General features: G+C 40.4%; 1 protein-coding gene across 2 annotated transcripts in view; it reads left to right on the forward strand.

Moving 5' to 3' along the window:
• The window catches only part of SLIT1 (slit guidance ligand 1), a 151,206-nt gene that overhangs the window by 88,267 nt on the left and 47,284 nt on the right, over window positions 1–15,655 (forward strand). For both annotated transcript variants that reach the window (XM_081953702.1, XM_081953703.1), the window contains exons 5-6: window positions 11,025–11,096; window positions 15,221–15,292. In XM_081953702.1, coding sequence (XP_081809828.1) covers window positions 11,025–11,096; window positions 15,221–15,292 — 144 coding nt within the window. The remainder of the gene's footprint in view (window positions 1–11,024; window positions 11,097–15,220; window positions 15,293–15,655) is intronic.

The following is a 15,655-nucleotide window of genomic DNA, read 5'->3' on the forward strand; positions in this document are numbered from 1 at the left end:
TCTTTCTCAGATTCCAGAATCTACCGGAGACAGAAGATGAAGATCTTAAGGATATCATGAGTACAATTTTAGCAGAATATATTAAAAGAGATAAAGAACAGTTGTGGTGGGATATGGATCTGGTTTACAGGATTAATTCAGCATATGCCAGAACACATTATGTTCCAAGGGAAGTACATGTTAAATTTCTCAGGAAGACCACGAGGGATGAGATTCTAGAGTCTTATAAAATATAAAGATAAAGAAATTGCCATTCTTAAGCAAATTCCGAAAAGAATAAGAGATAAGAGGAGGAAGTATTCCTCCTTATCAAAGAAATTATATAATAAAGGAATTTGGTTTAGATGGTTATTGCCAGAAGGAATTTTGATCTTCTGGGAGGGAAACAGAATTAGAATTAACACAGTTGTGGAGGCAGAGGCCTTCATTAAAAAACATAGTGCCCTCCTAGAGGACGGAAATATAAGAAGTAGTGAAAAAGGCGACAATACACAAGACATGAAGGAGGGAGGGGCTGCAGCTCTGCCTGGGGACAGGGGGGAGGGAACAATATTGGAAAGACTCAGGTCACAAAAATAAATATATCTGGAATATCATTGTAATTGTTGATATATTAGAAAGTGGCAAAAGAGATGATTGAACACATGGTTGATACAATGTATAATAAGATGCTGTTTCTGCTTATCATTTATCTATTGTTTTTTCCTTTCTGTAAAAGTTGTGAGAATTGAAAAGATTTCTACCTCTAGCACGATGGAGTTGCCAAAAATTTTTTGTATATCCACCTACCCTTTCCCCATAAAATTTAAAAATCAATAAAATTCTTTAAAACAAGACTCTTCCCAGGTTTCAGGTTCAGACAAACTGAATTGAGTTTGCACTATTTTCCTTTTTCCCCATTTGGAGATAGGGGCATCCCAGTGAGTTAGTACTTCATCAGTGCTCCAAGATTTCTTGGATGTGATGTATAAGGATTTATTCTCTTAGGATGGATTTCATCTGGTCTTGGAGATTCAAAATAAATAGATCTTCCATTACCACATCTCTATCAATGCTCCAGCCTTGCCTTTTCATCTTGCTTTTCATAATTAACTCATGGATCACATCTTAGTTTTTTTTGGGGGGGGGAATTAAACCAAAGTAATAGGTGAATTGTTGTTGTTGTTGTTGTTGTTGTTACCTGATAGCCTTTTATCAGGCTAACCATTGAGCAATTGTGCAACTGTTGTAATGATTATTTTATTTTTGCTAACTTTTTGTTGTTTTACATCCTTTGGCAAATTTGAGAAGGGAACACCGCAACTGCAAGTTGATTGTTTCACTGATAGCAACTGTGCATTGGAAATAGAATGGTTGATCTGAGCCCGTAAGAAGCAATTATCATCCTGCTGGGTCCAGCCCTAATCCTCTCAGCACAAGGAACTGGCAAGCCAAACATGCTTCAATCAGGTTAAAGTGTGAAGTTGGGATTAGCCAAGAGAATGAAAGGCACATAATACCATTGCATCGCCTTATTGCATCAGGCTCAGCCAGGCCCATAGGGCAGGAGATTAAATGCTTGGCTTGCTTGTCTGAGCGAGCACCCCACCGAGAAAGCTGTGCCCTATGGATGTCAGGTAGTTTGGCTTCAGTTCCTTGCTGAATGCTGGACAGCACATTGGGAGGCCTTGCTTTCAGTCAAAACACCCATCCCAGATAGGGCTTATAGTTGACATGTCCAGAACATATAAGCCATGATGTAGGAGACAAAGACAACAGGCATCGGGTGCTGAGGCAGACACATGTTCCAATGCAATTCTCTGTGTGCCATGAATTTGTGGTGGGATGGGATAACAACTAAATTAGAAATTTTGTTAGATTGGTCTTAAAGCCATGGTCATTCCATCAGAGTGGAGCTTTAGTTTCCAGGCATTAAACCATATGGTCACATGCTACAGTAAGTATAATATAGGGCATTCCTTGATACAGTCACTATTACATGTTTGACAGATTCCTGATGGTTTGTGAAGATTGATTGGAATCTGCAAATGTCAGTTCTGGAAAATTTGATATTATGTTGGATGAAAGCTGCTGAGGTCAAGTCACCCAAGAAGTGATTGGAGAATTGCATTATTTTCAATTCATAGACCCCTGCCCCTTGATTATCATCAGAGCAAGGAAATCATGGAGCCCCTCCTGCCTTTCTCCTCTCTTGAATAGTTGTCAGGAGAGGCAAGAGGAGGGAAAGAGGATGGAAAAGCTGAGTCATGAATTGTATGTTTGAGGACACGGAACCTGTGCCTAATAGTTGTACTAAATTGTAGTGTAATTTCATGTTTTTATTTATTGTAAATCTCTTACCTTATTAAACACATTTTGCCCCATTTTTGCATCAGTTTGTGATTTTTTTAAAGTCTGCATAAACATTTATATGTATTTTCATAATTCTCATGTGCATTTTATTTATTTATTTATCTATTCAATCAATCAATTGTTATAGTCACCCAACTCAGCTAAGTGACTCTGGGCTTTATTTCTTTCTCTAAAGTTACAATATGAGTCTCTTCTTTCTACGTACTCTTTTTATCTATCCTGTCTAATCTTTTCAAACCATAAATCATATATTCTTTTTTTTTGTTTACCATAAAAAAGTGTATACAAGTGGTGTTTGACTTACAACCATAATTGGGCTTTCAATTTCAGACATAAGTTGTGAAAATCATAAAGCAATTTACCCAGCGATGGGATTCACTTACCTTCCCTACCGGTTCGCAAATATGAGTGTACGCGCCACCTTCTGCACATGCGCACTGCTTCTGTGCATGCGCAGAAGGCCGCACATTATGCGGGGTGGGTGGGCAGAGCCTCTAGCAGCCACCACTACCAGTTTGGCCGAACTGGAGACAACTGGCTGAATACCACCTTTGAATTCACCACATGACTATGCCTGATTTTATGATGTTTTTGCGATGGTTGTTAAACAAACACTACAGTCATTAAGTGATTTCCACAATTGTCAAGCAAACACCATGGTCATTAAGCAAATCCAATGTAAGATATAGGGTGGATTTTTGGGGAAACCTGAAGTAAAGGCCAGCTTTGAACAAAAATGCCATAAATCATGGCCACATGGGCACAGGATGCTGCAAATGGCCATAAATGCAGTCCAGTTGCCAAGCGCCTAACGTGGTTACAAGACGGCCAAGGAGGGCAGAGACATCAGAACATGGAATACTGGGTTGAATGTAGCTTTTTCGGGATCTGTTGCAAGGGTGGGTTCCAGCTTCTGCTTCTGCTGGTTTCCCGCAGGGATGCGCTACATGCGCAGGCACAGGAGCAAAAGAATAAGATGTTCAGGGGCGTGGCAGCTGTTTGGGGGGCATGGCAGGCTGAGGTATTACCTACTCGGCTGAACCAGTCCGAACCGTTAGGAATCCACCTCTGGTCTGCTAGTGATTGGCCGTGAATCAAGAACTACCTCTAAGGGATTTCCAATCAGCAATAAATGCAGATATTATCTTTTCTCTAATGAAAGAAGTCAATTTGGAAATCTCAGTGAGTTTCATCATCTTCAACAAACATTCCTCCCTTGTATGTTGTGCTGAATTGTTCCATCTTTTGTGCATAAATAATTTCGCTGCAGTTGTCATATAAATCACATGAATCCGTTTATATATTTGAATCCATAATTTTCTAGCTTTTTTACATGTCCACCAAACATGATCGAATATACCTTCTTGTTTGTATTTCTTACATTAATTTGAGGGACCATTTATACATCCTTGGCAATTTCTCTGACAATTTTATAAAAATTATCTTTATTATACCATAGTATAACTTTTAACCCTTCAATCACATGTTTTCTAACTGTTCCAACTGTATATTATAACCAAAAATTTTAGCTCGCTTTATCATATATTCTTTCATTTGTTCTGTTTCAAATTTTGAACAGCGAATTTTGAAATTCACCCATTTTAGCAATTACATACTCATCATTTGTATACAATTCTATTTTCAAATTCAATTTTACAGTGTTCAGAATCATAAATCTTTTTGTCTAAATTTTTATACTGTGATATTCTCTGATTAAATATATAGAGAAGGGGAGAGAAGGAGTACTAGAAATTGAAACTTTAAATTAATGATACATAATCATATGTAATTAGAAAGAATATATGATTTTGTGTAATCGCTTTAGAGTTTTATTAATCCACTCTTCTGCCCCCCCCATATACATTTAGTCATTTTTTAAATCAGAATTTTATCACGAGACTTAAAGAATTGTGAAAAAATTAAAAAAAAAATTAATTCCCAGCTACAGCATTAAAGAATTCAAATTAGATCGCTTCATATTAAAATCCAAACCAAAAAAACCTTAGTTAAATAACTAATAATAAAGGAGCATAAAATTGGAGATGAATAGAATAGGGCCTCAAAATGATTCAGCTGTGTAGAACAGTATTTTCATTGCCAGGAATATGCTTGGTGATACAGATCGGTCTAACTAACCAGATGCTCAGCTAGTTTCCCACCCATTGCTAGGTAGTGATCTCTTATTCTGTAATAAAGCTGCTTGTCTTTGGATATCCATTTATCTGACTCAGCATGAATGGATGGCTGGATGGGGGAAATAGTGGCCAGGTTATTCTTCTAAAGTCAGACAGAGTTCTTGCTCCAAACTGTTATTCATCAACATCGGAGCAGTACATGTCTGGGAAAGTGGCAGCTTAATGTTCCTTGGAAAAGCCATGAAACTGAAATCAGAGTTGTACAAAGGAAGCCCTTCCTTTCCTTCAGGGAAAAGATCCTGAAGGAAGCTGTCTCTGGAAGAGAAGATCTCTAAAGGTCAGACGCTTCATCTTTCTTCCAAGCCCTGCAATCCCACAGTTCTGTGGCAGTTTTACAGAGGTCTTGACTAACGACAGAAGAGAGGCAACGATCCAAAAGTGAATAAAAATGCTCCATAGGAAGGAGTGGATGAGCTGAGCTGATACGTCTTCAGGGATCTATTAAATCTGTCAACGTCCCATTTTTATAATAAAGCAATTTATATAGTTCAAGAAATTGGAATGAAATACTTAAATGGTGGGGAAAACAGTACTCCTGAAGATTGTCCCGACAGAGAATTTTATTCCTTCATGCTTTCATGTTTGTGTTTCTACTGAAAAGCACAAGTTGGTGGAACAGAATTGACAGAAACTCCTTGGTTTTTTTGACAGAACAATGATCCTTATGAAAAACCTTTGTTTTGGTCACCAGGGTATTTAATAGTAATACTCAGTAGATTAGTATATACTGCTATAATAGTAGACTAGATGTGTGCACTACTAATCATTGCCTGGAGCCACATTCTGAACTAGGAAGAAGAAAGAGGCAAAATAATTTCTGCCTCTTGTAAAGCAGTCCTGATGAAATGAAGGCAGGTGTTCTCAAGGCAATACTTTCTCTCCATGAGCAGAAAATGCACAGTGTAATTTTTGCAGCAAGATGTGAAACTAGTTCTGTCTTTCCTAAGGCGAACAAATCTGTTTTGCAAAAATCCAGACATCCACTAGATGGCAGAGTTGCTTGGATTTTTACAAACCAGATCTGATAGCTTTCATCAGCACACATGTTCTAGTTAACAAAGCATTGCATATCTATTATAAAAGAAATGTTTCTATTATGGCACGAATCACTTATGATTGGTTACTTGGCACAAAATGTGCAGTAATAAGGACTTCCCCAATTTACATGTCAAATCCAGATGTTCTATCTCAAAGGTCTTGGAAACAAGACACTGAACAGAATAGAGGGATATATCCAATGTCAATTAAAAGCCTATTCTGCCCCCTGCTGGAATCTAGTTTAACATATTGTCTTTCAATTATTTGCAAACTGTTGAACAATGTAGTGGTGTGTTTGTGTGTGTGTGTGTGTGTGTGTGTGTGTGTGAGAGAGAGAGAGAGAGAGAGAGAGAGAGAGAGAGAGAGAGAGAGAGAGAGGGGGGGGGGGGAGATTTTAAAAAAAGATTTTTTTTATTTTTGGTTAAACAGACAAACACAACACAATAAAATAAAATAAAATCATCTTTTGTTACATATTGTAGAAGTGTGTCAATTGGTTACAAATAACTTTCGTGCATCTCTTCCACAGTCATTACTTTCATATCACATTGTATATTTTAAATCAAAAATCTTTATATATCTTACTATCAACACCCCACAATTCTCATTTGACTATACTTGTTTTAACGTCCTTTTGCATAAAATAATCCAGAATTGAAAAACACAACCACATAATAACATTTCATGAATTATTTCTAATATCATCCAATAACATTACACCTTTATAACATGTTCTAAGTAAGAATTAATTATGATTGATAACAAAATTTCTAATCCTCTTTTCCAAGTCGCTGTTTACTATTTGTATCCCAATACCTTTTATTGGGCCAGTACACATATATATTGTTAAGTATATCCTTTGTCATTTCATTGTTATTATTGTAATTGTTATTTATTAATAGAAATTCATTCGCTAATTATATCAGGTTTCCTCTCTTCAAACCAACACATGTGTGTACCTTGTTATCATTATCAATTATTTATTTAACAATTCACTCTAAAGATTACTAAATTACTAATCACTAATCATATTGTAGAAGTGTGCCGATTGGTTACAAATAACTTTCATGTATCTCTTCCCCAGTCATTGCTTATAATTCAAATCACATTATGTATTTTAAATTAAAAATCTTTATATATCTTACTATCAACAGACCACGTTTCTCATTTGACTGTGGTTGTTTTAACATCCTTTTACATGAAATAGTCCAAAATTAAAAAACACAAGCACATAGTAGCATTTCATTAATTATTTCTAATATCATCTAATAACATTACCCCTTTGTAGCATATTCTAAGTAAAAATTAATTATATTTGATGACAAGGTATCACTGTTTACAATTTATCCCTTGTCATTTCATTGTTATTGTTATAGATATTATTTATAAACAAAAATTCATTTGCTAATTATATCAAATTTCCTCTCATCAAACCAACACATGTATGCAGTGACGTGCAGTCAGGTGAGGCAAGTGAGGCACAGCCTCACCACTCTCATCATGAAAAAAAAAGTAAAAGGAAAAAGCTGAGCTAGTTGCTGCCTCACCGTGGATGACTCTGCTTAACCTCACTGGTGCTCTCCCTTCCCAAGTGTAGTGACTTCCTCCCCAGGCCCCCATTCATTTCTCTCTCTCACACACACAGCTGGATAAAACTATATAAAAATCTAGCCCAGCTTCAGTGATTACAAGTTTGAAAAGGCAACGTGGCTCCACCTGCAATCAAACTACACTTGGGGAGGGAGAGCACAAGTGAGCACTGAGGAGACCACAGGAGGAGGCAGGAAGCCAGGCAAAGAGCCATGCTGTAGTACACACACTTCCCCCCAGCCTCTTTCTTTTGGAAGGCTTGGCTCGGCTCCCCTCCGGCTTCTCTGCCTCTCCTCTCACCCCAGCCTGCCAGCAGGAGGTGGTGGTTGGGCTTTATTGTGTTCCAGGCATTTCCCACCCAGACAGCAGGCTGCATTTGCAATGGTGGAGGTGTTTGGGAAAGGCAGCAGGGAAATGGGGGGGGGGGTGGCAGAGGAGCTGCTTTCAAGCCACTGGAAAAGATATCCAATCCAACTTTGTGTGTGGGGGGTTTGTTTGAGAGTGAGTGAGAGAGGGAAGGGGTAGGAGAGATAGTCCAATCCAACTTCTGTGTGTGTGTGTGTGTGTGTGTGTGTGTGTGTGTGTGTGTGTGTGTTTGAGAGAGGGGGAGGAAGGGAGAGAGGGAGGAAGGAGGGGAAGGAGAAGAAAAAGAAAAAGAAAGGAGCAAAAGAGAAAAACAAATGCTGTCGCTTTAAATTGGAACTGAGCATGCCTGGCTGTGGAATTCTGGGAATTGAAGTCCACAAGTCTAAAAATATTTGAAACCCAGCACTGTGTCAGTGCCTCACCAGTCATAAACCTCACCGCACGTCACTGCATGTATGTACCTTATTATCCTTATCAATTATTTATTTAACATAGCACTCTAGAAATTATTAAATTACTAATCACTAATTACTACAATTAACTAAATTTTTATTATCAATTTTCATATATCAGCCTGTATCCTTCAAGTAATAATACAGTGTTATTTCTTTTGTCATTTGTGGAATTGATCTATTTATTTCCTTAATAAAAATTTTTGTGGACTTCTCTCTTGTAGCATCACTTAAGTAATCTCGATGCCCTCCATCTGCTATTTTAATCAGGTTATCTTTGGTTGCCAATCTTGTTTCTGAGAAGTTCTCTCTCCTTAAATCCATCATTTTCCTCTTTTTTCTTCTTCTATGCCTTGAATCTGGGGTATAGTTCCTGTCGATCTAATTCCCTTTTCCATACTCCCCTTTTCTCACTTTCAACCATGTTCACTCCACTGGTAAAGTAATCAGTTGTCTTGTCTTTATAATCATTTTCCCCTTCAATTTTTGGGATTCTGACCCCATCATTTTTTGCTGTTATAAACTCTATTTTTTTCCATCTTCTTCTCAATTCTCTCTGTTATTTCTAATAAATTTTGAATTCCAGTCAAGATGTTTGCAAAGTTATCGTTTCTTTTGAATGTTGTGCCATTTTGACAGGCTAGTACATACTGCCACTCTGGCTTTCAAGGCTTCTTATATTAAATTAGCTTAAACACAAATTCATTTATAATCTTCAAAAAAGAAGGTTCTGTTTCTTTTCCTCTCCCACTGCCAGTAAGACTCTCAAAGTGCACCTGTAAAAACAATTTGTGCCCTTGCTTCTTATCACTTTCTATAAACAAGTTGCCAAACAAAGTCAGTGAGATCAAAAGGAAAAGGGAAAGTGCATTGTTTCAAAAACTCAAGCCTCCAGCCTCCAAGTGGCAGTATTGCTTCCCACTCTCTAATGTTATTTCAAACTTAAAAGAAACAGAGTTCTCAAATAGAATTAATAGCAAGTAATAAAAGTCTTTGTTGAAATAAGAAGACTTTAATCCATAAGTTAAAAAAAAAATAGAAAAAGAAAAACTGATCCGTTCTCTTAAAAAAAAAGTTGTGAGAACTTCAATCCACAAAGTAAAATTAAACACACTATTCAAAGCAATCCAATATAGGTTAATTTCACCGCTTATTTTCTTCTGCTTTCGGATTTAATTTAACATTTTTTTTAAAAAAAAATGGGCAGTCTTTTCCAAAACAATAAAATTTCCTCACCAGATGGACACACTTTTTCTTTCTGCTTCCCTTCTGTTCCGGAGCCGTCCCAACTTCATCAGCCTGGGACTGGACTTTTTGTTGCCGGCTTGAAGAACTTCTCTTGGATCGATCAGGGACTTTGCGGTGTCCCTGAGATCAGTAAGACGTATTCTTCCTGTTCACCATCTCTACGGGACTGTTTAGGTCTGATTGGACCACCCAGCGGCAAAAGTATCGGCAGCAGTCTTAGAGCATCGAGACTGCACATCCATATCATCGCGACGTTGGCTCCTCCTCCTTCGAGAGAGAGTTTTATACATTGTAATCCACTAATATATAATGAATTACCCATTCTTATTTTGGTAGCTTTTATTTATGCTGTGAAATACACAATCCATCAACTTCAAACAAACTAGCCACATAGCAACAAAAGAACTACTGTACAAAAGAAAGAACTCTGAGATTCGACATCTTAGGCACAGTTTTAAATTATTAGTAAAGTATGATTCAGAATGTGAAAAAGTTAAAGATTGTATATCAAATGGATGAAGAATTTGAATATTTAGGGTAGAGTGGGAATTTGAATAGAAGACTATCAAATATTTTGAAAATTATACTTAGAATTGTTTTATCTTTGGTATGATGTTCCAGTTTTGATTTCTAAAATTAATAATGCTTTTTCCCAAAAATGTTGGGGGAGGGGGGAAAGATTTTAGAGTTTGGATCATTTTTCTTTTTTTAAGTGTGGTAGCAATGTTGCAAAGTACAATACTGGAAATGTTTAAAAGCAGAATGGGAAAAAATTGGAAAGTTGTAATTCCTTTACAACCTGAATAGTCTCATTAAATTGTGCAAAACCATATAGCCCGTCAACAGATCCTATGTGATTTTTACTGGAAACGTTCTTTGATTCATTCTTAGGAAGAAAGAGTGTTCTTAAATAATATTCTAATTGAAAAATAAATCTGATTTAAAATTTAATTGGAATTGGAAAATTTAATTGTTCTTGGACTATAATGTTCTATAAGAGCCATCTAAATAGCTTGATTTGAGGATGTTTCAAATTATTCTTATACTGTCAGTATAACTTATAGTATTGATTTTATACTATTGTTTATGGACGTTATTGATTTCTGCTGTGTTAACCATTTAGTTTAAAACCCCACGGGAATATTTGGATGCTATTGAAACATCATCTATTTTATAAGTCTTTAGTGACATATTGGAATATGTTACTTTATTATCTTAGATTTTTTTATTTGCTCTGCTGTTATTAGTGTCTTATTTCTTGTTCATACAAATTTTTTTATATTTATCTATAGTAAAATTATTCATTGAGTATTTCAAAAATTAACTAAATGAAGAAAAAAGTGGAGAAGGCAAGCTGAAAAAAAAAGGACAGAGCACAAGTTTTAGATCTGGGAATCAGGATTTCAATGTGGCTTTTTCTTTTTTAAAAAAAAAAGTTAAAATACAAACACATAAGATTTTTCAAAAAATGCAAGAAGAGTTCCTTGAACTTCGTAAAACCAAATCATTAGTTAGAGAAATAGGCCACAAAACATCTTGCTATTGCAAAATTACCCAACGTAACAATTATTGAAAAGAGCAGGCAATGTGGAGTCTGTATTTCCAGAGCTCATTCTTGATTAGGTGCCATCAAATCAATGTTGCCTTATAATTCTGGTGTGTGTAACAATAGTAAAGGTGACCATGCATCTGGGCTATACCAGTCCTCGTCTTCTATTGCCTTATCAGCTCTCTTCCTCTTAATTGATAAATTCTTTTTCCTCCCCAAATTTCTCTTTTGCAGAGACCTGAGTGAGAACCTTCTTCAGGCTGTGCCCAGAAAGGCATTCCGTGGAGCCACTGATCTCAAGAATTTGTGAGTGACCATGGTAGATAGGATAGTGTGCCACTGCATTATATTGTTGATTTTATCATTGATTATGTGCCATCAAATCACTTTTGCCTCTTAGTCCCCACCCAGGGAGATCTTTTTTTTTCAAATAACAGTATAACAGAGTTTGAAAAGACCTTGGAGGTCTTCTAGTCCAATCCCCTACTCAAGCAGGAAACCCTATAACATTTCAGACAAATGGTTGTCCCATCTCTTCTTAAAAACCTCCAGAGTTGGAGCATCCACAACTTCTGGAAGCAAGTAGTTCCATTGATTAATTGTTCTAACTGTCAAAAAATTTCTCCTTAGTTTCAGGTTGCTTCTCTCTTTGATAAGTTTCCACCCTTTGCTTCTTATCCTGTTTTCTGATGCTGTGTAATGCGAGATCTGTTGTCAACAAGGCCCCCCTCATAAAAGACCTGATTTCAGAGGGGGAGCCAGACCTCGCAGGAATAACGGAGACCTGGTTGGGCCACGAGGGAGGTCTGCCCCTCGTGGAAATGTGCCCACTGGGCTACCGTGTATTCCACCAGCCATGGGCCCAGGATAGGGGTGGTGGGGTAGCGGTGATTATATGGGAGAGTCTGGAACCGAGAGAGTTCACTGTGCCACAGACATCCGGGTGTGAGTCTCTGGGTGTGAGATGGGGCCCAGGGAGGCAGTTGGGCCTGCTGATTGTATACTTGGCTCCTCGCTATACATCAGCGGCCCTGCCCAAACTCCTCGAGCTGATCGCAGAGATGGTAGTTATGGGGGATTTCAACTTGCCGTCGATGGGAGAAGCATCCGAGGTGGTCCGGTAGTTCATGGCTTCCATGACAGCCATGGACCTGACTCAATTAATTCAGGGCCCCACGCACGAGGGAGGCCACACACTGGATCTTGTTTTTGTCTCTGGCCAGTGGACGAGTGATCTGGGAATAGGGGACTTAGTCATCACACCCCTGTCATGGTCAGATCACTCACTTCTCCGGCTTGACTTCCCTGGCACTACCCCCCACCGCGGGGAGGCGGAACCAGAATGTCCTAGGTGGTTCCGCCCCAGGCGCCTGATGGAACCGGATAGGTTCCAGACGGAGCTTGGGCCACTTCCTGTCGACCTGACCCGCTCCCGGATGGAGGACCTGGTAGCCGCATGGAATAGTGCGGCCTCCGGGGCCTTAGACCGGGTTGCACCATTGCGGCCTCTCCTGTGGCAAAGAACCACCCTGGCTCCTTGGTTTACCGAGGAGCTGAGGGTGATGAAACGCCACAAGAGACGCCTAGAGAGCAGATGGAGATCCTCTCGTTCCGAATTTGACCGAACACAGGTAAGAACCTATTTAAGGACATACCTTGTGGCATTGAGAGTGGCCAAACGCCGATATTGTGCCGCTCTCATTGCATCCACAGACAACCGCCCTGCTGCCCTGTTTCGGGTGACCTGCTCCCTTCTGTCACAGAGGCCGCGGGAAGCCCCCTTGCAGGGCAGGGCAGAGGAATTTGGGGAATATCTGCAGGATAAAATCGCTCAGATCCGGAGGGAATGGGTCTCCCTCAGTGATCCAGGGGGGACGTCCGAGGCTAGTCTTGAGAGACCATTCTGGGAGGAGTTTGACTCTGTTGTCACCGATGATTTGGACAGGTTGCGTGGGCGACTGCGAGCCACCACATGTTTATTGGACCCATGTCCCTCCTGGCTTGTACTGGCATCCTGGGAGGTCACACGAGGCTGGCTCTTGGGACTAGTGAATGCTTCGTTGAGCGAGGGGTTCCTACCAGCCACCTTGAAAGAGGCGGTTGTGAGGCCCTTACTCAAGAAGCCTTCTCTGGACCCAACTGAGCTAGCTAATTATCGTCCTGTCTCCAACCTTCCCTTCTTAGCGAAGGTTGTAGAGAGTGTGGTGGCCATACAGTTCCCACATCACCTGGAGGAAACTGATTATCTAGACCCGCGCCAGTCCGGCTTCCGACCCGGGCACAGCACAGAGACGGCCTTGGTCGCGTTGGTAGATGATCTCTGGAGAGCCAGGGATAGGGGTTGTTCCTCTATCCTGGTCCTATTAGACCTCTCAGCGGCTTTCAATACCATCGACCATGGTATCGTATTGCGCCGGCTGGAGGGGCTGGGGGTAAGGGGCACCGTTTTACGGTGGTTCTGCTCCTACCTCTCCGACCAGACGCAATGTGTGTTGGCAGGGGAGCAGAGGTCGACCCTAAGGCCGCTCACTTGTGGGGTGCCGCAGGGGTCGGTCCTCTCGTCCCTCCTGTTCAACACATACATGAAACCGCTGGGTGAGATCATCCGTGGTTTTGGGGTGGGATACCATCTGTACGCTGACGACACGCAGCTGTACATTTCCACCCCGAACCACCCCAACGAGTCCATTGACGTGATGTCCCGGTGCTTGGAAGCCGTACGGGTCTAGATGGGAGACAACAGACTTAAACTCAACCCCTCCAAGACGGAGTGGCTGTGGCTACCGGCCCCCCGGTTCAACCAGCTGACTCCATCGCTGGCCATTGGGGGCGAGCAACTGGCCCCTGTGGAGCGGGCTTGCAATTTGGGCGTCCTCCTAGATGCCCGGCTGTCTATGGATGACCATGTGGCAGCCGTGGCAAGGGGGGCGTTCCACCAGGTTCGCCTGGTGCACCCATTGCGCCCCCTATTGGACCGGGATGCCCTGCGCACAGTCACTCATGCATTGGTGACGTCCCGTCTGGATTACTGTAATGCTCTCTACATGGGGCTCCCCTTGAGATGCACCCGGAGACTGCAGTTGGTCCAGAACGCGGCCGCGCGGGCAGTTATGGGGAGTACAGGGAACTCCCATGTGACACCTCTCCTGCGCGAGCTGCACTGGCTCCCTGTAGTCTTCCGGGTGCGTTTCAAGGTGTTGATCACCATATTTAAAGCGCTCCATGGCACAGGACCTAGTTATTTGCGGGATCGTATCCTGCCCCATACATCCCTGCGACCAATTCGCTTTCACAGAGAGGGACTCCTCCGGGTGCCGTCCACTAAGCAATGCCAGAGGGCGGCACCGAGGGGTAGGGCCTTCTCTGTGATGGGCCCAGCCCTCTGGAATGACCTCCCCCCGACATTAGGATAACTACCGATCTCCGCTCCTTCCGCACGAAACTCAAGACCCACCTGTTCCAACTAGCCGGCCTGGCCTGAATTATAACTACATTCTCTAATCCCCCTGGACAATTTTAAACTTTAAATTAATTCTGAATTTTTGGGTATTTTAATTGTTTTAATCTTACTGTGTAGTTTTAACTCATGATTATTTATTATGTATTGTATAATGTTTTTGTATATACCTCCTCCTCGTCATTTGTTTGTATATTGAATTGTACGCTGCCCCGAGTCCCTTTGTGGAGAGGGAGCGGCCTATAAATTGAATTAATAAATAAATAAATAAAATAAATAATCTAGCCACTTCATCAACACATAATTAGTACTCTGAAAGATCCCCAGTTCCTCTTTAATAACATGTCAAGTGCTATCAAACCTGAGGGATTCATCATCTGATACTATATTGTCAATCCGTTTCCATTCTCTATTCATGTGGTTTTCTTGGTAAAATAGAGAAGTGGCTTATCATTGCCTTTCTCATATAGTATGAAAGGTTGGCTTTGCCATCCTCAGTAACCTCTCCAACTCTTCTTATATCACTGCTGCTCAACATAAATACTTAACTTGCTTTAAATGGGCAGCTAAGTGACCTTCATGACGTGGGTACCCTGGTGGGAGTATGTACTCTTGGTATACGTATTGTTTACTCACTCCTCCTAGAAATCTACCACTGAAATGAGGCAGCATAACAAGATGAGGCAGTTGATGATTTCATAAGCCTATGCAAAGGAAGATAAATAGGTTAAAAACAATGTCTGCCACTTATTATGCAATATTTGTGGATACTGTTCCACCCCAAATCATAATCTCTCCAATCAAACTTTCCCATCCTTGGTTCTTGCAGTTCTCTAATGCTCCTTATTTTTGATCACAGTTTTCTTGTGTTCCTTCACTTCTCATATACTACAGCTGTGCTGATGTATGGAACATCTTATTGTACAATATATCTAGAATAGGTAGCACTTTTATCCTATCTTTCTTCAAACAGGCAGCTGGACAAGAACCATATAAGTTGCATTGAAGAAGGAGCCTTTCGTGCTCTCCGTGGGCTGGAAGTATTGTAAGTATCTCTCTTAAGGAAGTATACAAGAGTTTTCTTTGTAGTCTTCCCCAATCTCAGGATCTTCTAAATCTGTGGATTCCAAATCCCCGAATTATTATTATTAGTTATGCTGTTTGCAGAATTTTGGAGTTGAATTCCACCTATAGATGGAAAAAAGTATTCTTATCTTTCACATCCCAGATTGAGCTACAGACTTAGAAGTCACGGGCAATGTCCTCTTGGATCACCCCACTTTGAAAGAGGATTTTGTAAGAGAATTCATAGAACCCATGACTTCCCTTCCATTTGTGGAGAGTCATTTGGTAGATAAATAAATGGTTATCAAACAGAGAAGAGGTCCCCATATGTGACTAATAGGAA

The sequence above is a fragment of the Natrix helvetica genome, assembly GCF_964273705.1.
Source record: "Natrix helvetica genome assembly, chromosome: 5".
Taxonomy (NCBI): domain Eukaryota; kingdom Metazoa; phylum Chordata; class Lepidosauria; order Squamata; family Natricidae; genus Natrix; species Natrix helvetica.